General features: G+C 38.1%; 1 protein-coding gene across 5 annotated transcripts in view; it reads right to left on the reverse strand.

The window, feature by feature from the left end:
- col12a1b (collagen, type XII, alpha 1b) overlaps window positions 1-22254 on the reverse strand; it is a 145472-nt gene that overhangs the window by 79607 nt on the left and 43611 nt on the right. For 4 of the 5 annotated variants that reach the window (XM_088089736.1, XM_042503437.2, XM_042503434.2 and 1 more), the window contains exons 21-31: window positions 21717-21863; window positions 20750-20892; window positions 16105-16234; window positions 14647-14792; window positions 11756-11885; window positions 10786-10922; window positions 8114-8243; window positions 6736-6875; window positions 4141-4273; window positions 4017-4034; window positions 1819-1958 (exon numbers count right to left, since the gene is read on the reverse strand). In XM_088089736.1, coding sequence (XP_087945862.1) covers window positions 1819-1958; window positions 4017-4034; window positions 4141-4273; window positions 6736-6875; window positions 8114-8243; window positions 10786-10922; window positions 11756-11885; window positions 14647-14792; window positions 16105-16234; window positions 20750-20892; window positions 21717-21863 — 1394 coding nt within the window. The remainder of the gene's footprint in view (window positions 1-1818; window positions 1959-4016; window positions 4035-4140; window positions 4274-6735; window positions 6876-8113; window positions 8244-10785; window positions 10923-11755; window positions 11886-14646; window positions 14793-16104; window positions 16235-20749; window positions 20893-21716; window positions 21864-22254) is intronic. The other variant, XM_042503436.2, reaches the window with a different exon arrangement.

Raw genomic sequence — 22254 nt, forward strand, 5'->3', positions numbered from 1 at the left:
TTCCCTCAAGACATGACGTCTGTGTGCATCTCAAGAGGCGAGATTGTATGTAAAAACCAACTTGTACAGTACTGTGAATGCAATGTTTTTGGCAGTAACTGTTCCATGATTTATTGGATGTTTTGTTGTCAAACATTTCTACTGTGAATTGATGATATTGATCATCACCCTGAGTCACAGTTGAGATTTCTGAGGATGGTTTCAAACCCGGTCCATCAATGCAAGGATTTATTTTTTTTTTTTAAGGAACACATTTTTCCTTTAATCTAATGTAACTGAGTCTGTTTCTTCTATTACTACATCAGTCAAGTTTTGAGTTCTGCTATTTTACGTCTGTATTATGGGAGACTTCTTAAGATACATGGTTTTCATGCCATGTAAAAACTACTTTAAATTTCTAAACAAGAGGTGCTTAAAGTTTACTTCAAGATTACTGCTGATACTTTTACATGGGAGAATACAACCCAAAAGCATTTTTGCTACTTAAGTTAAGAACTCCTGCTTTTTTTCTACCTCGTGTCCCAATATATGTCACTTATTTTCAGTCATCTATAAATAACTCAAACATTCCTTACTTCAAATGATTTATCCTGTAAAATGCATGGGGATGACATAGCGTTTCCCTTTTAATTCTTTTAGTTTTTTTTTTCCTGCAGAATCTTATGTCTTTTTTTTGGACATCCTGAAAATGTATCTCAAGAGGGAGAAAAAAACTTCCCATCATATCAAACAGTTCATAATTGATTGGTTTCTATATGTGCCCTGGGACTCGTATAGCAAACTCTTATGACAGATTTAAAGCTCCCCATCACATTGAGATATCCATCGATTTGTCATCGAGCAGCCAAAGCACGCTGGAGATGCACAGCCGGCATCACCGCACCCCCCAAAAAAACAGAAAAATCCTCCATCTGCGTGACCATCAGGAAAATCCACCCTAAAAAGGAATCCAGTCATATTGTTTCTGTAATCCTGCACAAACAGATGATGCCCAGTGTGCATTCACAGTCATGTGGTGATGGGAGAGAGAGGGATTTGTTTTCTGGTAAACCTCTAATTTTACAAAACTTTCCTTGAATAACGCCAATCTGGGTGTAAAAAAAGATAAACATTTCAGAAATCTCTGCAGTCGCTCCATTGTTCAATGTCAGTGGAACAGCTCCAGCACTTGTCTCTTGATAAACTGAAGATCCAAGCCATTGTGTGTGTGTGTGTGTGTGTGTGTGTGTGTGTGTGTGTGTGTGTGGAGAGAGAGAGAGAGAGAGAGAGAGAGAGAGAGAGAGAGAGAGAGAGAGAGAGAGAGTTTTTTAGGCAAACTTTTCTATGCAAATTCTGCTGCTTGGTTCCCATTTACACCAGATTTATGCATAAAATACACAATTCAAATGTTTTATTGAATTCCAATTTAATATGCCTGCCTTAATTTTAGTTCCCAAGAGACTCTGGTATGGCTTAAATTAGGAATGTACAATATTGTAATGGTGACAATAACTGTCATATAATGAATATACTAATACCTATATTACGTTTTTAACTAGTAATATAGAAAAAAAACAACATCTTTGTTGCATTATTATAAAACTGTAACTTATTATTAAGACTTCTTATTATATTAATTTTAATTTTTTTGATAAGTTTTATTCTTTTTTAATGAAATTCTTTGCTTTTCTTTTGGTCTTTTAAATACAGTGTTACTTATTTTTCCATGTGTTGTGGGGGCATTTTTTTATGATTCCTGAATGCTGATGACAGCACTGTATTTTTGTCTAAAGTTTTTGACATGCATTATTCAGACTGTAAAATGAGTACTGGACTTACAGTGAGAGGCTCGCCTCCAGTGACGGGCTTGTAGGTGATTTTGTAGTTCTGGACAGGGCCAGGGGCGGCATCCCACTTCACTGACAGCGAGGAGATGGTGGAGTTGAAAACCCTCACGTTTCTAGGAGGCTCAGGGGGCACTGGGAGCACACAGATAAATCCAGTGAGAAAAACAAGGGAGAAATCTGTAAATCGTGTTGGATTAGAGATGATGATGGTGGTGAGGATGATGAAGATGATGGCAGTGATGGTGACGCTCCCACAATCTCGCAGGTCATAAAAGCTGGAAGGGTCAATTTTAGGATGGAGGCAGCAAAACAGGAGAAGCAGTATGAAGTTCTTCTGAGCAGAGCTGGAGGTCAGTGACTTTTCATTTAAATTACAGTTAGTGCCCGACTGTATCTGCAAATTCCACAATGTCCCTTTAGCATTTTTGGACAAGCAAGTAAAAAAAAACCAAGAAATTTGGTATGACACTTAAAAAAAATTTTAGGGGTTAAATCATACTTTTTTGGTCATGAATATAAATGGTATAACAACAAAAATAGAAGGTTTATAGTAAAAATTGGGATTATAACAAAAAAACAGAGTTAGAATTTTTTTCAGATACTGAGTCTGGAATAGAATAAAATCTTCTTGCTAATTTATTTGACTTAAAAGTTCACTGAGCCCCAAGTCTACAGCAGAAACACTGTTCATAATACAAACAACATGCAAAACCACAAATACGATAAAAGAGGTAAACACTGATGAAGGATGACGTGATGGCGTGATAAATTGATGTTACAATGTGGGATGAAAGAAACTGCAAAATGTTATGATGACAAAATGGTGAAGGATGGGAACAAAAACAAAATGACCGACAGTGAATTAAAACAATCATTCACATGGATGGAGGTCTGTGGAGGATGATATGTTACGGGTCAACTTTCACACGTTTTGCATTTTAAGCTATGAATCTACGTTCACACCACAATCTAAAACTGTGTAATTCTACTGAGAGGCAAATCTGGGAATGTTTTAGTTAAAATCTAGCTATACATGATAAATTTGTTTATGCCACTCAATGTAAAAAAATAGAGATAAAGAAAATATTTATATAATATTTTCTTCCAGAGTTATTAACTTTTTCCAAAAAACTCAATGTAAGGTAGTAAAATACTGCACAGACTTGTGCAACTGTATTGAAAACTACTAAGATTTTTGAAAAAAATAAAAAATTAAGAAATTAAATGTTACAACATACCTTAATGCAGGCATGTCAAACTGGTCCACAGGGGGGCCGGTGTGGCTGCAGGTTTTTGTGCCAACCAACCAAGAGCACACAGTTTGACCAATCAACTGTCTGAAGACGGAGATCAGTTGATTAAATGAGTCAAGTCTGGTGTGCTGCTACTTGGTTGGAAACAAAACCTGCAGCCACACCGGCCCCCCTGTGGACCGGTTTGACATGCCTGCCTTAATGTGTCTGAATTAGATTTTGAGCTGGCGTTGCTTTTAAAGCATCTCATTAAGTTTTGCAAACAAAGAAATAGACCACAGAAAGAACAGGGTCACAGCTGCTTGGTTGAAACTAGTTTCCAGTACTGCTTACACCATCATATTTCTAAAGGGCTGCCATTTAATATTGCATCACACTGCAATTAAATACAGGGAAAGGCAAAAAGCAGTTAAATATGACACTGAAATATTTTGGCTTGTAAAAATACCAACGTATATATCCTATACCAAACCGATAGAGATTCAACAATTACCTAAGTAAAATTATTGTAATTTATTATGTAATTAGTATAAAATAATGCACAGCAATGTGCCATGTTATACAAAAATAATACACAAGGTGGTAAACCAGTCTAGTCCTCCAACAGGTTCACCAACAGATACAGGTGCTTTTTGTCTTCATGTATTATTCAGCTAAGCCTACAGTAAAGTTGCGAAGCTTTTCTGAAACAACGAAAAATTAAAAACGGAAAAACGCAGCCATGACCGACAAGAGAAAATCGACAAACATCCATCAACTGAGTTCCGAAGTCGTTTGTGGTGTGAACACACGGTAAAGCACTAAAATGCACACACATGCAGTCAAGACAGAAAAGGTCTGGTTCCATCAACACTGTCCCTTTTGGACCACATTACCATTCCACACAAAATCATGAACATTTCACTGAAAAGGAACCTCTCCTTCTTATATGACATACCATCCGGAGCCTTTAACACTAGAAAGAGACGTTGAGAAAACAACGTTATTTTAAAGTAACATCAGCGCATGTAAAATGTAAAATGTTCTTTTTTGGGAGCTGGGAGAGAGAGGTGCGTGCTTACATGTACGCTCGCTTCCCATCAGGTCCTCGCTCTCCGACTCGTCGGGGTAGATGGCCGTGACGGTGACAGAGTATTCAGTGTCGGGGTCCAAGTTGGGCAGAACGTGGGTGGTCTCATCGCTATTCAGGATAGCCTGGTGATGGAGGCAGAATGAGAAGAAGCAGAGGAAGTTAACAGACAACAAGGAAAATGACTGTGTGGAGCTGTCAGTAGTCCAGGTAGCAGGACATGACTGACATGAAAGATATTTTAACTGTGTCTTTCAAGATCCAAATGGCTTTTTGGGTTATAATAACAAGCAAGAAATCTTCTAGCCTGACATCACCAGACCAAATTGCAAATGCAAGTTAGTGTGGAATCTCTCTGTTCATTTTCGACTTCCAAGGGACATTATTGATGGCTGTAGACCAAAAAGTATCTGGAAGCAATTAGATTGACCTAAAACCAATCAGAGCAATGAAACATGTAACATAGTGCTGCACAACAGACAAATGTAAACAGACCACAGCGTGTATGGATGAGCTGTGATGGTGCAGCATCACAGTGTCTGTTGTCAAGTGTTGCTATTTTTGCCGTCAGAATTTGAAAATAATACTAAAACACAAAATCCCACAGCAGCAAAGCCGTCTTGATTGTTTAGAATGAGGTTTCCCCTCACCGTAGTGTCCCCATTGGAAAAAAAAAAAGATGTCACAACATATTTTGTGTAAAGCAGGCTCTGCAAGTGTTTTCTTCCAAATACGTGTGATGCTTGTTTTCCTTTCAACCTCCGTTTCAATCTAACATTAGGAGCAGTAATAAAACTGCATGTAAAGGCTTGTGCTTTTGCTGGAGAGGTTGGAACATTAGAAACAAAAAGTCTGCAGCTTGTTTCAGTGGACTGCGACATTGATTTACTTTACCGTGACATTGATGTAAAGTTAGAAAAAGTGTGTAGCCATTGATTTGACATACTTGACTGAAACATAAGGACAATAAAGTTTTTTAAAAAAACTTTATCCCGCAGATTTTCCCGCATGCATTTCATTAAAGTCTGACCTCTGAGACAAGAACCACAGTGCAGGGTTTCCATCAACCCATAAAGAAAGTCAAACATTTTGAAAGTCAGAGCTGGACTAAGACTGTAATAATACAACCTGGTATGGATTTCATTCACACATGTTTGTGCTGAAGAGTATATCGGGTGGGGAGGCAAAAGTGGGCCCAAAAACAAACTTGGAGGGCCAAAATATAACAAGAAGAAAACAAAGGGAGCATTATTGTTGCTGCAGCTAAACTGGATTTTTTTACTTAAGTCTTGGCGAACACAATAACTGAGTTTTGTGAAGCATGTCAGTTTAAGGGATCTGTGAAACCACAATGGATCATTCTTGTAATCGTCTCTTCTACTTCAGTAATAACAAAAAATTTAAATGACAGTCCCACAGCACGACTGTTTCATTTAAACAAAACCATACCTAGCTTCATAATCCACCAAGTCTGCATTTTAGAGAGGGCTGACTGGAAGGTTAACAGTTTTAATTCTCACTAGTTCGGAAAGTCAGAGTAGCAAGTGAGCCTGTACTGCTGTATTTGATTTCAGGCTTCAGTTTTAATCAGAAGACTGAAATACTGTGAGGCTAAAAGTGAAAAACTTCACAGAAGTATTTATACAGCTGCCGAAGATGCATTTTTTGATAACAAAGAGAAAAGTAAAGTGGACAAAACAAATCCAGATACAATCTGGAAACAAGTCAAGAAGCCAGATGTCTTGGTCTAAGCATTCGTCTACACTTTTGTAAATGTATCTTTGCCCACCTCAGTTTCTTCCCGCGAAATAGACTAAATACACCTGAATATAATGCACAATGATTAACAATATCTGAAGAGGGTAATTAGTTAAACTTTCATCCACTGATGAGTTAATATGTTGAAGCAAACACATGCCTCACTGGACGGCACATGGGACAAAGTTTGCATGGCTTTTTTATAAGTTTTTTTTATGCTTAATGTTTACGACTTAATAAAACCCCTCGTTCACGTGTATCTTTGCAGAACATTTTCCCAGCTGTTGAGGTTTAGTCAAAAGCTTCTTCAGGACTAAGACATATCCTGTATGTTGACAAGTGTGTTTTTATATTGATTTCCTATCTTCCAGGTACAGTTAGGCAGAATGAATTTCACACTGCTTTAACCCTTTCAGAGAACTTATCATGACACATGATAACAAACTTTTAAGTTTTGCCACACCATAATCAAGTATTGACAACAGAAGAAATGCATGATGATGTGAAAATGTAACTGCGTTGGACTGCCAATTATTGAAGCCAGTAGCTGAGTGGAAAATGGGAAATCAACCTAAAAAAAAACTACAAAGCTGTACCTTGTGAATAAGATAGCAATGTAAAGCATTTGTGATTTGTAGTCAGTGACCTAAAACATGATAAAATATGGTAAAGTACAGTGATTTTTTGAACCTTGTCCTTTTGTTTACATTTTGGTTTTGAACAAAACTCTTGTTACTCTGGTCTTTTAGAGGCTGCATGTGAAATCAGACTGTAGCTGCAAAATAGCATTTAAGATGAAATCTCCTCCCAAAGTAGCTAACTAACTTACAAACTGGGGGCTGTCCTCGCCTTTCTTGGTCCAGCCGATGCGGTAAAGGGCCACGTCTGGGGCCCCGTGCTCCCAGGTGGCTCTGAATGAGTTCTGGGTCACCTCAGAGAACTGCAGGTTCTTGGGGGCAGGAACGACATCTGTTCACACAGACAGAAACAAGTGGGAGGAAGGTAATTACGAGGAGGTTCTGAGAAATGAGGCAACATCATATGAAGGCTATTTACTGTAACTACAAGTGTGTAGTAGTTCATCAACATGGCCTGTTACAATTATATGTGTTTGGTTTTGTGTTTGTGCTTGTGTGCGCAGGCATTTGAAAAGTGTGTAGGTGTGTGCGTGGGCATATGAAAGTGTGTGTGTGTGTGTGTGTGTGTGTGTGTGTGTGTGTGTGTGTGTGTGTGTGCGTGTGTTTGTAGTGGTTGTATGGCTATCTTTGAGGGGGCCCAGACTATACCCCTTGACAAGAAGGACATTTCTGAATTGTTCGGACATATTATTTGATCTGCATTTCTTGGTTAAAGAGTTGGGTGAGGGTCAGAGTGCTCTTAAAGTCAGACTTAATTGACAATTTGTTTGATTTAATTCATTCAGCCTGGCATTGTGTTCATGTTAGCCAATTTCTTCTAGGGATTTGGGGTATTTTGTTTTGTTTTGCACTAAATAATCAGTAGCAAGTTACATATCTGTCTGGCAAACATTGTTTTTTTTTATTGTTATAAACAGAAGCTTTGGAGCAGTTAACTTAATTGAAGAAATATGTCAGTTAAATAGTTGTTCTTTCTATAATTTGACTTATAATAACCTGTACAGCTGGGTCAAATCTCAATCACGCTTGTGGCAATTTATCTGATGCTTTGTCTTATGAACGTAGCTAACTCAATTGTTTCACTGAGTGGGCAAAATAGCTGTCAATAAGTGCAACACCAGACATATTTGAATTATTGAATGAATCTGAGATGCGTGCAGTCATTCAGAGGTCTTAATAGCAAAAAGAATCTATTTTGTTAGTGGGGGTCCTCACAAGTGTAGAACTACAAACTTGTGTGTGTTTTTGCACAGTTCACAGGGGATTAATGGTAAACAGAGCCAGTGCAGTAAATGATCACACACAGAGTGAGTCCAACCTCTCTGGAAGCTGTTTTCAATCCAGGAGGGGAAGTAAAGTAAAGTCAAAGTTAATACAGAACTCATCACCATCACAAACGCCGCACGTCTCTGAAACACATGTACTGTTCAGGCACTGGAGACGTTTTGTCAGTTTAATCACATTTGACGTACTTAATGGCTAAGTTTATAGTATTTTCTCACTAATCCCTGGCCATATATTTTCCTTTGCTGGACGAACAAAAGACAAAAATGAAAAGCAGATTCAGACCTGTAATGGCGCTTCCAAGCATCGGGTTTCCAGGTCCCTCGTCATAAATCGGGGTGACGGCCACATCGTATTCAGTCTGGGAGATGAGGTTTGTCAGGTCCAGGGTGGTGATGTCACCACTCACTTCAGCCTGCCAGTGACAAAGTTAATCATCAGAAACTAAAAATCACACAGATACAGTGATCAAAGCTGCACAATCCTCTAATTTTGTTGTTTGAATTAAAAGAAAATGTTCTTAATCTGCATCATGCTTTCATAGATCCACATACAGGTTTAATACCATCAATTCTCGGAGGATCACACAGAGTTTAAATGTGCATGTGTTGGATAAAATTGGCTGCAATTACACAAATGTGTCAGTAATGTTTCTCCAAAAGGTCACACTTACAATAGTTTGACAACTAATTACAGGAATATCTTTAGTTACAGAGGCTATATTTTAAGATATTCAGGAACTCTAATGAAGGTATTATGTGAACCAAGGAGTCTTTGAAAAGACCAAAATATTCAGGAATAGATAAAACTGAACTGTATAATTATAAGTCAGAGAATATCAGGGCAAAGTTTTGCTATTTAGTAATTTTGGGTTATTGTAGGGCTTTTTTTTGTTCTTGATCTGTGCCATATTTTGGTCCCACCCAACCCTGAACTTAATTGGTAAATATTTTAAACCTTTTTTTCAGTATTTGGATTTTATCCTGGAATTTTTAAACCCTTGTTTTGTGGTTCGACAGCGACAGTATTTTGATCCTCTTTACATCCCGTGGATATAGCTGAATTGACAATTAAGTTGAGTTTGGTGTATATGGCGCTGAGTCCTCTCTCCTCAGTCGAGTTTTCCATTTCAGGGGAGAGCTTAGTAAAGTAAGCAGCACTAGGCAGGCACTAATCCAACGTGTGGGTTTCTTCTATAGAGACACAAGGTCCTCGGCAGTAATCCTTAAGAGGAGTTTAGCTGCTGCGTGTCATCCATCACAGCTTTCTGGAAATGTCTCGCAGGTGTCCGCGGACGGCACCTTGGGCTGCCGATTCATCCCAGACTGTTTGTCCTCCGCTGACATCCAAGTGAGAAATTATGAGGACAGAGTGGTGCTGGGATGATCCAGTCAGGCTGGGCTGACGTCCTGAGCCAGTGCTTCTCTGCCAGCAGACTGCTTTTCTCGTAACGATCAGCCAACAAAGTGAAGCTGCTGTAACTCTTGACTTGGTCATGACTTGGTCACTTTCCCGGAATGAAGATATCACTGCGGACCAAAGCTTCACCCTTACTAAGCTCTCGCCAAGGTTTTATTGTTTAAAGCCACCTCTGAATGAACTTAAAAACAATATAAACAGTTTCAAACAAGTCTTGCAGCCACTTTGCTGTAAAAAGAGCAACAAACTGATACCTGCCAAAAGAAAAGGTCACAGCTGTGCATCCCGGTATTACACATGAAGACAATTTTGACGGCTTAGATGGTGTTTGAACTGCACAACAAGGAAAAAGGAGGATTCTGCTCGGGATTCACAGATTCCAAAACAAACAAAACCTACACAATCTTCTAAAGATTTCCTTGCAAATCTTACATAATCACAGAAAACAGATGTACTTTAACAGCAAATGGAGATTATTTGATACCAAAATGGAGCATGTGAAACATTTAGGTTGGTTAGATTGATGAATTGACTGCTTCAAGACACAAATAACTAAAATCAAACAACTGTTTGCTTATTGACTGAATCACAATGTTTGCTCTCAGTAACTTCCGGGCAGAAAATCCCTGTGTCATGTATATAAAATCAAATAGCACTAAGCAACTGTTGCCTCAATTGGTTAGTTTTTAGCCACCTACAATGAGGCCCATTTAAAAAAAATCTGTTTCAGTTTGTTTTTCACTGCTTTACCTTGCCACCAGATACCCTTTTCTTACAGGGAACTGAAGCTCAAAACCATCAGACCTCATTTACAAAAACAATCTACCGCTGCCTCTATCAGTGGATATGTGAAGTTAAGAAAATCTGTCAAATATGGCGTACAATTACACTGATACCGATTTTTAAAAAGAAAAATTTTTAGAAGGCTAAAATATGTTTTGCTGTGGGTCCCATCCACAGAAGTGCTTAACTTCCATGCCAGTAGATTTGGTTTGTCAAAAATTCTGAAAGCAGAAATGATCAGTTTTGCCGATTTTCCATATCTCTCAACTCAAAGCAATTGCCAGCTGTCTACCCAGAAGTGACTGTTGAGTGCAGTGTCACGGTGATCCGGTGTATAGTGGGTAATAAAATCGTGAAAAATGTCCATCAACTTCTCAAAACTCCAGGTGAAGTATATGTCTAGCCAGCAGTCCAGCAAATTTAGTTTACACTCATAATATAGAGAAAAACATCAAATCACTTTTCTTTCATCCAACCTTTTTTTCATATCTACTCCCACTTCACTAACCTTATTAGAGAGGTAAAAAAAAATATGTAATGTTTAATATTTCAGTTTAGTATTCTAACATCTGTGGTTTGTTCATAATGCTTACTTAATGGAAAAGGTATGGCTACATTACCACATCAGACCATTTTTTAAGCTTTAGTCTGGGGGATTTGGTGCATTTTAAGCCTGTAATTTAATAAAGCCAGTGCCCATGCAGTGATTTTAAGTAATTCTGTATTGGAGGAAACTCAGAAAACCATATTTTTACCTCTTTCAGGTCTCCCTCCTCTGGTTTGTAGGTGATCATGTACTTGCGGACAGCTCCAGGAGCAGTGTCCCAGTTGAGCCTCATTGTGCTGTGAGTAACATCGGTGATTCTCAGCACTCCAGCGGGAGGCACAGGCACTGAGGGAGGACAGGGAATGGACATCCATTAAAACTTTAAAAAACATCAAGACTGAAGCACAAAATCATTTACAATCCTATCATCACCATCAATATCTTTGTGGAGACATTAAACAATGCTAAATGACCAGAAGTTCATGAAAAATTGAAAAACAGACAGCAGCTCAGTTTTCAAGTGCTCCTGCTTAGGATACTCTGTTTTTCAGTGCATCTGTTTTCTATCTGTAAGTTCTCAGTCCAAAATGTGAACTCCAGGATGTGGTAGATGTGATCCAGTTCTAGTAAAATAACAGCTGACATGAAAATAAAACTGCTAAAATCTGTGAAACCTTTTACCTTTTCTAATAAAAATAAGTTACATTTTAAAAGTTGTTAGTTCTGCAATCCTGGAAATCTAGTGCAGTGAGCATAACAATTATTTTCCCCGCAATACATCAATTAACGAAAAGATGTGCTCAAATATCTTCAAACATTTCTCAATACAAGAGGTGTTTTTATGGAGTTTCTATGGGCAGTATGATATGTTTTTCCACCATGACGTTCCATAAGATTAAAGATTTGCAAAAAACAAAACAATAGAAATCAACAATAAAAGAGGACAAGGTTGTGCAGGTGGGATTAAGAAACTAGGTTGTGCAGGTGGGATTAAGAAACTCACCTCAATAAAGATAAAAAATACAAATGTCATGTAATGAAGAAAAGTACGCAAACAAACAAACAAACTTTAATTTAACCAGATTTTGTCTGTCTTCAGAGGAGCTCTGCCTCTTGGAAATGTCAGTGGAGCTAAAACTCATATAATATACATACATAATCAGAAAAGCATTACTCACAGGTGACTCCTCTCCCCTCCAGAGGCTCACTAGTTGCCTCTCCATGCAAGGCGAAAAGTCTGATGGCGTACTCTGTCTCAGGAATCAGCTGCAACAGTTGGACGTTAGTTTCATCTCCTCCAACACGTACCTACAAAAGGACAGTAGGGAAAGACAGGATTTGTAAAAATGTGTTTTTGTTTTTGTTCTTTTAACTCATCGCATGGTGAGCACACCAGACTCTCATTCCTGCAAACATAAACTGAAAAAAGTATGCAATCTTGCTGAAAAAGTAATGTAGTTACGCGCTCCATACCAGTGTTTCTGCGCCTTTTAGCCAGATTTATTACAAATTACCTACAGCATACAATGACACCAAAAGCACTGAGACCAGTGTTCTTTGTACTTTTGATCCTGGGATGTTTTTAACCACAGCCACAGTATACATGTGATATTTTAGACAACTTCCAACTTTGAGTCAGTAGTTTTTGTCTCTTTCTGGAATCAAGCCAGCTCCATAAAGAAATGGTTTCTGCAGTTTGGTGTGGACGAACTTGACTGGTTTATACATACTGGTTTATACAGGAACCCCCCCATCCAAAATGTTTGGCATGAACAAGAACTCTGAGCCAAGTCTTATCACAAAAATAAGTGTTAGACCTCTTATGTTAGATTATGAGCAAATCTCTGCCGATAGTTTCTGAATTGAGGTGGAAAGTCAACCCAGAAGCTGCATATAAAAGCTCATGGGTTTGGTTGTTTGGGTGTCTACACAATTTTGGTCATGTAGTCCATACTTTATTGTTTACCATTATTCAGTGTATAGCATAGTTCTTTCATGATTTTTCCAAGCTTGCATTAAATGGGTTCAAATACTAGTTAATGGTGCTTTAAATGGGAACACGCCGTGTGTTTAAAATACACTTTAATCATTTTAATTAGTTTTTCATGTCCAATGATTCATGTTGATAAATGGTGCACTTCGTTCTGAGGTCCTGATTCCCACTTCGGGTGCATATATTCCGGTAAAGACCACCTCTCTGCGCAATAAATCATCCCTTACATTTTCCTCTGCTGTTTAATTGCACATGTAGGTTAACGCCACCCGTTCCGCCCCTTTAGCATGTGTTCTGTTTATATCATCTTGATGACTTCAGGCTTTATGAGCTAATCCTTCCCATTACCCACTGTGTCTGAGGGCTCTGCCTGGCCTGAGCCGCACTGCTAAAGTCCACTTCCCGTTCTGTGAAGCGTTCATCGCATCGCCATCTGGAAGCAGTGAGGCGGCGCGAGCAGAAGCCCGCTCTTATAAAATCAATGTGGAAATGCTGAGCACACAAATTAAGACGTGTGTGAGTTTGTGTGTGCGTCTAATGCTTCAAAGCGTTTCTATTCTAGCTGTTGAAGTGTCCCTGTATTGCTCACATTGTGGGGACATTCGGGGACTAAATGCTGGTCCCCCCTGGAAAACTATGACATTTTCATGTTAAAGCTGTTTGTTTTATGGGCTAAGGTTAGGATTCATGTTCCCTCATTTGGTGTGTTATTATGTATACTCTGTATTTTTTCCACTGTATTCTCCTTAAATTTCATATGAAGACTCCATTTCCCATTATTCACAGGCAGGGGTGTGTCCAGCTTGGTTTGTAAAGGCTTACTTTGACTCTAGTTATTTTAGTTAGTATTAGTTTAGTTTATTGAGTTAAGTTTTTTATTTTATTAAGCACAGGTTGCTTTAGTTAATTAGTTCAGTTCAAGCTATTAGTAGATTTAGAAAATTAATTTTAAAAAGCTAGGTAAAGATGTCTATGGAAAAGAATTATGTTACAAAATTATTTTTTATTTTTTATTAATTTTTAGGCACTTTTTCAAGGTAATTTTTTTAAATTATATTTATTTTCAATTTAAGGTAATTTTCTTGTACTGTACTAATTTCTTGCTAATTTGGGGGGTCATTTCTTCCTCCATTGCTCATTGTCCTCTTCCAAATTTTTTGAAAGAAATCAAGCCAATTTTACCAGGTTTCAAAGGATTAATGTATGTTACATTCATTCATTGTGCAAAATAAGAAAGATACTTCAACTTGGGGTTGATGTTTTGTCATCATAACATTTGTTGCAGTTTCATTCATCTCACATTGTAACATCAGTTTGTAATGCCATCATAGCTAGCTAGCTTGTTAAATTTGGATTAAAACTAGTTTTAGTTAGTTAGTTAGTTAGTTAGTTCTCTCATTTCAGTGAGTTAGCTAACAGGGCATAAGGATAATAAAACATTAGCAGGCCTAAACTACTGGTAATGCAACACCAAAGAAAAGTGCATGACACTAACATGAAATTTTGTTTTGTTTATCGATGCAGATATTTAGTTTAGCAGAACTAAGCTACTGGCAAGCCACTGTCAACCACTGACTGTATATAAAGATGGACAAAGTGCAGCCAAACCATCGCCCCTGGTGGTCAGCTGCAATATAGGTCAAGACCCTGCCCCCTCCATTTAAGTCAATGGAACATGGGCCAAATACATTTTTCCAAAAGATGGTTTTAGTCATTAAACTTGTTAGTCCTTATCGCGTCAGTGTTTGTTTATGTGTTATTTTCTTTTTCCTGATAAGTTTGGTTTTAATGAGTTATTTGACCTTATGAAATTTTGAATGTATGGGCAGGAACTCCACCATCACAGAGTTTGCAACAGCCATGTCCAGGATACTGGTGGAAATGGAGATGTGGAGATGTGTCCCCCATAGATATATACAATCTATGCTGTCAACTAATTATATACAAAGTAAGAAGCCTCGAAGAAGCAAAACAACTCATCACATATCTGTTTGGTTGTTACTTGGTACAAAGGAGCTATGTCCCAAGTTAAAAACACAACCTCACACGCTGCATTTGAAGGTCACATTACTTTACCTCCTTCTCCAGCTGAGGCTCAGTGGCGTTGATGGATTTGTATAGCAGCATATAGCCCGTGGCACCAGCAGCCTCTCCCCAGCTCACCCTCATGGTGCTCGTGGTCTCATCATAAACATTCATGTTCGTCGCAGCTGGCAGCGGCACTGAGAGGACAAAAACAAACAGTCAGAGCAAGGAATGGCTTACATTACCACCAGAAACATTCAGTTTAAGATCCCTTTGTCTATGTTTGATGCTTTTATACAGTTTAAAATATCTAAGGAAGACTAAGACCAGCATTTGGAGTTTCTGTGGGCCATATGAGCGACTGAGTGGGTCAGAAATTATGTTTTTTGATGTTCTGAGGAGAGTTAGGCACAGAAAAAGGGTAATGATGCAAACAGGCAACCTGAGGGTCATATTTTCAAAAAATTCCAGAATGTCCCAAAAGGAGCATTACGTTTTTTGATGAGCAGAGTATTTGGTATCACAATCTACTAGACTTTTACGGGGAATCAAGATGCATCATCTTCAGCACCCATACACATTTGTTTTAACAGAGAAAATATGTGATTATTTTTGGCTTTTAAAGAGTGTAGTTTTGCACAATAAGTCCTATATACTGGCTGTTCAATGACACCCCCTCCCAAACCTACAGCCTCCAGCCTCTACAGATTTTATGTTTGAGTCACACAGAGACTGGAGACTGTTTTCAAGAGGACATTATGACCTAACAGAGTATTAGTTTAAAAAATTACAGTAAATGAAGCCATGGGGATCTAAGGTTGGCTGGTGCCGTCCAAGTGGGCGACAACAGAACAATCACTTATTGTTTTATAACAGTGGGAAACGGCTCATTGTAAAAATCAGTTCCACATTCAAGTACAAATAAAGTGAACATTAAAGGACAAATGAGCAAATAAAAGCACTTAGAGCCATGCACTTAACACGTTGTTAATTTATATTAGTTTATTTAAGATATATGCAAAGCTCTAATAAATCAGTCTTAAACTGTGTCTTTAAGGAAAAAAGTGGTTTCCAGTTCTTTCACCACAGGCTAGCATCAGCCCGCATCGCATCATGGGTCACTGTGTTTGTGTTAACAAGTTTTCCGCCTCAGATCAGATGCTAAATATATACGTTGTATAAACAGAGAGCAGATTTGCAGGGGGAAAAAGCAAGTAAACACGTTACATAGATGTGTGTGAAACAGGATAATGAGCAGAGAAATCAAGTTGTTTATCTCACAAACCATATGGCAGAAACAAAACGCTTTCCCACAACAGAGCTATGATGCTATCCATCTTTAAAGTTCCTTTTTAATCATGTCCACCGCTCCAAAGGGCAACCAGTGTCTTGTGAAAAGGCCATCCAGCATGGAAGCTGAGCACTTCTCTCATAAGGCAAAGAAGCAAAAAGGAAGTGACCTTAGACATTTAGGGTTGAGAGGAAAAAAGAGGAAGAGGAAACACTTACAGGTGGTCTCGGTGCCCTTCAGAGGCTCGCTGCTCTGCTCGCCGACCACAGAGTGAACATTAACGACGTACTCGGTCAGGGCGGTGAGGCCATCCAACACTACAGTGTTCACTGACCCATCGACCAGGAGCTGAAACAAAAAAAGACTGGCTGTTTTTACAGTCACCTGTAGTTTTCCACTCTGACAAATAGTCTTTGAAACTTCATCTCCAAAAATGAAACCAAAATGGTTACATTTTCTTCCAAAACCTTGGATTTTCCTTTCTTTGAAAACACACAACTTCATGTCTATAAATATGGGGTCATTTAAAGATGGGCTGTATCTTTTGCTTTGGTAGGTAAAATTCACAATGAAAACGATGGTTTTCACGAAAGTTTCTGTTGATTTTTTCAAATGTCACTTTTTTAATGCTTCAAATGTCATCTTATTAACCTTCATCATCTTGAGATAGTAGCAGAAGACTCAATGATTAAGATCTCAATACCAGGCAAAAAGAAACCAAAACTTTCTACATGGAATATATCAGACTAATAGCAATATAGGTGGGTATCATACATTACAAAGAATGTGTCGGTGGCACAAAGTATTGACAGCTGGCATCAAATGTAGGGTCTGATCTTAGACTGTATTTTACAAAGTTGTTGCATAACTGAATTAGTTTGAAAAACATTTAAAATTTGAGAATCTTTGACTTCTTTGACTAAATTGCTTTTGCAATGTTTCCTATAAAAATGTGAACATCTATCAGAATTTTTTTTTTGTTTTGATTCCCAAACCTGGCAATTTTATTGACATATCATCAAAATCATGATCATCATTAGTAAAACCCAGACCTAGTATATAGACATCATGAAGATATATTTTTGTGTTTTGGGTGGTCGGACCCTTTAAGTTACACACGTATGATTCATCTCACAAAAAGATCAGGTGCAAGTACTTTATAAAGATACAGATGTGGCTTTAATCTAAATACCTAAAATTTTGTGTTTTGTTTTGTTTTTTTAAAATTGAAGGAGTTCAAAACCTTCCCAAACTTATGTTTGTGGTCAATAAACATTTTGATAAAATTGTATATTGTATTGGCTAAGATTATAGTGTATTCTGTATGAGTCTTGTCGTTATGTTTTGGAAGGTTAGCTGATGATTAAACTGCCAAGTTTTTGTTCTTTTTAAAACAGAAAATCTCAATTTAGAATAAATCTTTTTGACTCATGTAGCCTCACGGAGCAGAATTACTGCAGTCTGAAAGGACTTCTCCGCTGATTATGAAAGAAAAGGATCGCGGTGCAGCAGGTCAAGAATAAAATGTTCTCATCATCAAACAGAAATACATCCTCTCATCAAAACTTCAAAGCTGAGCCTTTAGAGGATTGAGCGCTTTTTTGTTTCAGAAAACTGGTAATTGACTTTGACTGGCAGTGAAGAAATTTGTCAGTTAATGATTATGTAAAAGATTATGGAAAAGTCAAAGAATTTGGATGAAAATTGCTGGTCTGATCTGTCAATCAATGACTGATGGTGGTCCAGGACTCATACTTTCACCATTAGATGATTACAGTCTGTTAGACCGGAACTATCATGCTACATTCATGTGTCGGTGGGAAAGTCCTCATGCGGGACATCCAACTTGGCCGCTAAACGGTGTCACATTCCTGCACTGTTCTGCTGGAAAATCAAACCCAGAGAAGAAATGACAAACAAGCACAAAGAGGCTGCAGCCTCTCAAGCTGCTGAAAAAAATGCCCCTCTTATCAACTCTTTTATGTCTGTAATTGATTAAGTTCAACCTGTTTCCAATACAAATCAAGTCACTTCGAGTACTTTCTAAAATCAAGTTTAGTTTTTCTTGATTCTAGTGGAGCAACCTGCTTTAATCTTTGTTCAATCAAGATAAAGACAAAATATAAGTTGATTTCTATTGGGAGCAAGAGATCACTCCACAGTTCACTGTTTTTTTTAAATAAAAAAATAAATAACTTTGACAAAAAAAACTGCTTATTTTACTCATGTTCATTTAAAGCAAGTTTTAGGTCTCTGACAGTAGATTTTCATGGCAATGGTGACCTGAAATGAAGTGCAACCAGTGGGTATTTGAACATCAGTGCTTCTTTATCATGGTCTGAGATGAATTCCATTAACATAAGGCAGAGATGTGGAGTCATGACTCTGATACCAACTATAAACAGATGTCTGCATGATGCAGAATTTGTGGGCAACAGTACAAGATTTTAGTATCGGAAGCGTTCTAGTTTCCATCTGTAGACTGATTTGTAGAGTAGTATTGACAAATCACGTTTGAGTAAATAATGAGTGGCACATGGAAGAGGAAGTCTTTGCCCAGATACCCACTAACTACTATCGGAATATTGGCTGTTGCCCTCAGAGGCTTTATCGTTGTCAGACCAATAGTCAATGGTTTCTGAATCTGATGGACTCCTGACTTACCTTTGACTTCAATTTGCTTTGGAATTCATTAATTTTCTCTCTGAGGACAAAGACTGACATCTACTTTTTAAAGAAAGAGTGGGAACTCTTATACCTGACAACCGATATACTTTGATTCAAACTCAAACAGGAGCCAATCATGTTGCATGAGCAGAAAAAGCATTGTTTCTGTAAACTCAATAAACTGTTAAAACATTTCAAGCAGCAGTGCATTTGCTGAAAAGGGGTTTCAAGAGTCAGTCTTGAAATTCAAAAGTTCAGAGCTTAGTGGTGGCTCAGGACTTCATAGCACAGACTTCAGACCTACTTGTGACCTAGAAAACTGTGACACGGTCACACATTTATTCATTTATTTCGGTATAAAATGGTAGTAAGTGCTGGGCTAAAAGTTTTTAGGTTTTACCCAAAGTTATCTACAAAGCTACTTTAATTTTGAAGCACGTATAACACAAAAACACCCACTCTAGCTCATTTCTGCAACCTTTTCAGGTCTTATTATTGTAAACATTTCTGTTTTTCTCTCATGTATAAATATTCCAGGTACACAGTAATGTTTCTTCTCTTGGCAGTGAGCCATAGCCTCAGCCCCAACCCTCCTTCTAACTGGCTGCTTGTAATTTGGGAAACCGCTGTTTTGTTGCACTCGTGATAAATCACTGCAGATAAGAGCTGCACAAAATATCCAGCATGTAAATATCATATACATCATGTCATTATGCTCATATGTACTCTACAGTCGAATGTAAACGGAAGAAAAAAAGAGAAAGGTCATATGGCGAGGCGTCTCAGCCAAGTGTGAGGTCTATAACGTTAAACTAAGTGCATCCGGTGGAAACTCTGCTTGAATTCAGACGAGCTCGATTATAATCACACAGACTCCATCTGACACGGGCCAATAAAAGCACAAAGGATGGAAAAGACCCAGCGCTCTGTTTTTAAGGATGAGACTGACAGGAGGTTAAGTGTAAACTAAATGCAGGTTCACCAAAGCAACTGGGATCCAGATTTAAGTCCCCGAGGGCCAAGTAAACAGGGCTTTGAATAAAAGCCAGACCTGGGTATGTGGAAACACTTCCAGCAGTTGGTTTTTGAACCTGTCACATCGGATGACACATACCGCTATGTTAAATAACAGGAGGGGATTTAAGCATCAATTAGTGTTTTTGTGTGACTGACAACCTGTCATTATCGAAATTCTCAGGAAGTGGTGAATCTCACCTGACTGGTACGGTTCACAGACATCAACAAACAAAAGAGTTATCTGTTAGAGTTTAAGCCGGGTCTAAAGGGAGCCAAAGGGAATTAATAAGCAAACAAGATGCTATTTGATATTCAGGATTGTATCCAACACCAGCAGATGGTAGACATAAAGTTTCTCAACCAGGAAGCACGCTGAGCAGATTACTCTAATGAAGTTTTATGAAACAGACCAATTATCTGAGTCTTTTGACTATTTATACCTGGAACAATAGAGTCAAACTGATCCAAGACAACAAAGATAGAACACATCTTTATATCTAAACCAGGTTTAAGATTTGAGGGGGGAAAAAGGCACATTTTAAATTCACAACCCTTTTGCCCGCATTTAATTATTGTAAGTCTCTGCTCTTTTGTCTCCATCAAAAGCTGCAGACAGTGCTCAAATTGTGCAACTCTAAAGCAACTCTAAAGCAACTCTGTGCAACTCTAAATATAATGTGCCTTAAATTCTTCTGTTTCAAAATCCCTAAGAATTTGTTTTCTAAGTACATTAAAGCTGCCTCAGTGTATGAACTGTGTTATCTAAATCAACTTATCTAGCTTTGTGAACACTGCAGTAGTAGTGTTTTAATGGATAAGGCTAGTGTTACTCTATATTTTTCATATTGTCAACTTGTCTCATGAGAAGACTAAAATCAACAATATATTAGTCTAACTCTAGTATTTGTGGCAGGAGGATGGTGTGTGGGATTGAGTCAAAATAACTGATAGTGTGTGTGTTCATGGTAATGAAGGAACACCCAGTGCAACAGTGTGGCTCACTGATGTGCTTTAAATAGTGTTTAGCGAATAATTGCGCTCTATGGCACAGAGGAATAACATATATCTTTGATACACACACAATATTGGTCTTTGCTGGAAAATGAGAGTGATTTTATTGTTGTGGTTCTTCAAATCTTGTGTTCAGAGTAACAGGACAGGGATGAAGCTTTATCTCACCTCCTGAGCGGGTCCTCCAGCCGCCATCATGTAAATGACTCGATACTGGTCAACAGGGCTGCCAGGTGGTGTCCAGGTGGCACGGAAGGAGCGGTGGGTTACCTCTGAGGTCACTAGGTTGGTGGGCGCCTCCGCTTCATCTCCTGGAAAGGAATGAACATGAGCAGGAATGTGATCTGACATGTAAAAGTATTTCACATCGTGAACCTTGCCCCCACAAATCTGCCCTTGTCGTATTTGCTCCTCTGACAGTGAAGCCGTTAGCCCACTGTATATTTATGCTCCTCTGACTTAAAGAAAAAGTTTTTTTTCCCTCTGGCTGTGCTGTAAATCACTTTTGTATTTCCTCCTAAAATTGATTTACAGACAAAAAGTACTTCTGATGTGACAAAACAAAAAGCAATTTCATCAGATGCTTGGATCTGTGCTTGCAACATCTTTTGATTGTCTGAAATAATCAAGGTTATCAATTAAGTAAAATCTATCTATCTGCATTTTTTGGGATATGACCTTCAGTTTTTTTCTGTTTTTAAAAGCAGAATTGATTTGTGAATAATAGAACATACTGTTATTATCAGCAGTAAGTGCATTATTTATACTCTCCAGTGGTCAGCAGTCATTAGTTTCATCATTCAAACACCACTGAAGTGTAATTTTGCTGATATTCAGGTCTTAACTTTGACTAAAGGTTCATCTCGTTCTTCATAAGCGGAGCAAGTTTCATGCCCTTGAGCATCCACGAACCCAAATGAAAGCCTGTGGTAAAATCTTGAAAGCGTATGATTGTCAGTCTTGTCCTCTGTGGCTTCACAGAGGTGCCTCGTAAGTTAAGGAAATGTAATGAAATAAAACCAGTTAATATTTCTTTCTACCAGAATGCTGCCTTTAAAACCTCGATTTAAGTGTCTTTAATTCTAACACCAGTGATGCCAGTTTTTAACAATACCACATGTGACTAATTTCCTACCTGGGCCCTTGACGCTGTTACACAGGTTGATGGTGAGGTCATCGACGATGTCCACCAGGAACTTGAAGTCGTCGACGTTGTACATGTGAATTTCGTCGGGGTCAGAGGCGATGGACCTCAACTCGTTCTCATCAGCGTTCTTTACACCTAAGAAAGAAATGTAATAAGTGTCATAAATGTTCCTGGAAAATGAGAACAAAAACAAGACTATTGCATTTACATCTAGTTTAAAGGTGTTGCAAAACCATCGAATCTGACTGGTAAAGTACTAAAGTTTTTGCCCACTAATTCCATGTGTTACCAATTTTGTATACTTTCCATACAAATATATCATACATCAATGTTGCTGTTGATTTGAAAATCAACTCCCAGAGACTTGAAACTTGACTGATCAGTTTTTTTATAAATTAATTAAAATTTAAGACTGCCTAAAGGTGGGAAAACTCTTTAAAATCTTAATCTAAATTTTTGAAGTATGTAGCATAAGTGGCTGAAACATTTAAAATAAACTGCTAGCTAATGTTTTGATGTGACAAAC

The sequence above is a fragment of the Plectropomus leopardus genome, chromosome 16 (assembly GCF_026936395.1).
Source record: "Plectropomus leopardus strain MGB_pleo_1.0 chromosome 16, ASM2693639v1, whole genome shotgun sequence".
In the NCBI taxonomy this organism is placed as follows: Eukaryota; Metazoa; Chordata; class Actinopteri; order Perciformes; family Serranidae; genus Plectropomus; species Plectropomus leopardus.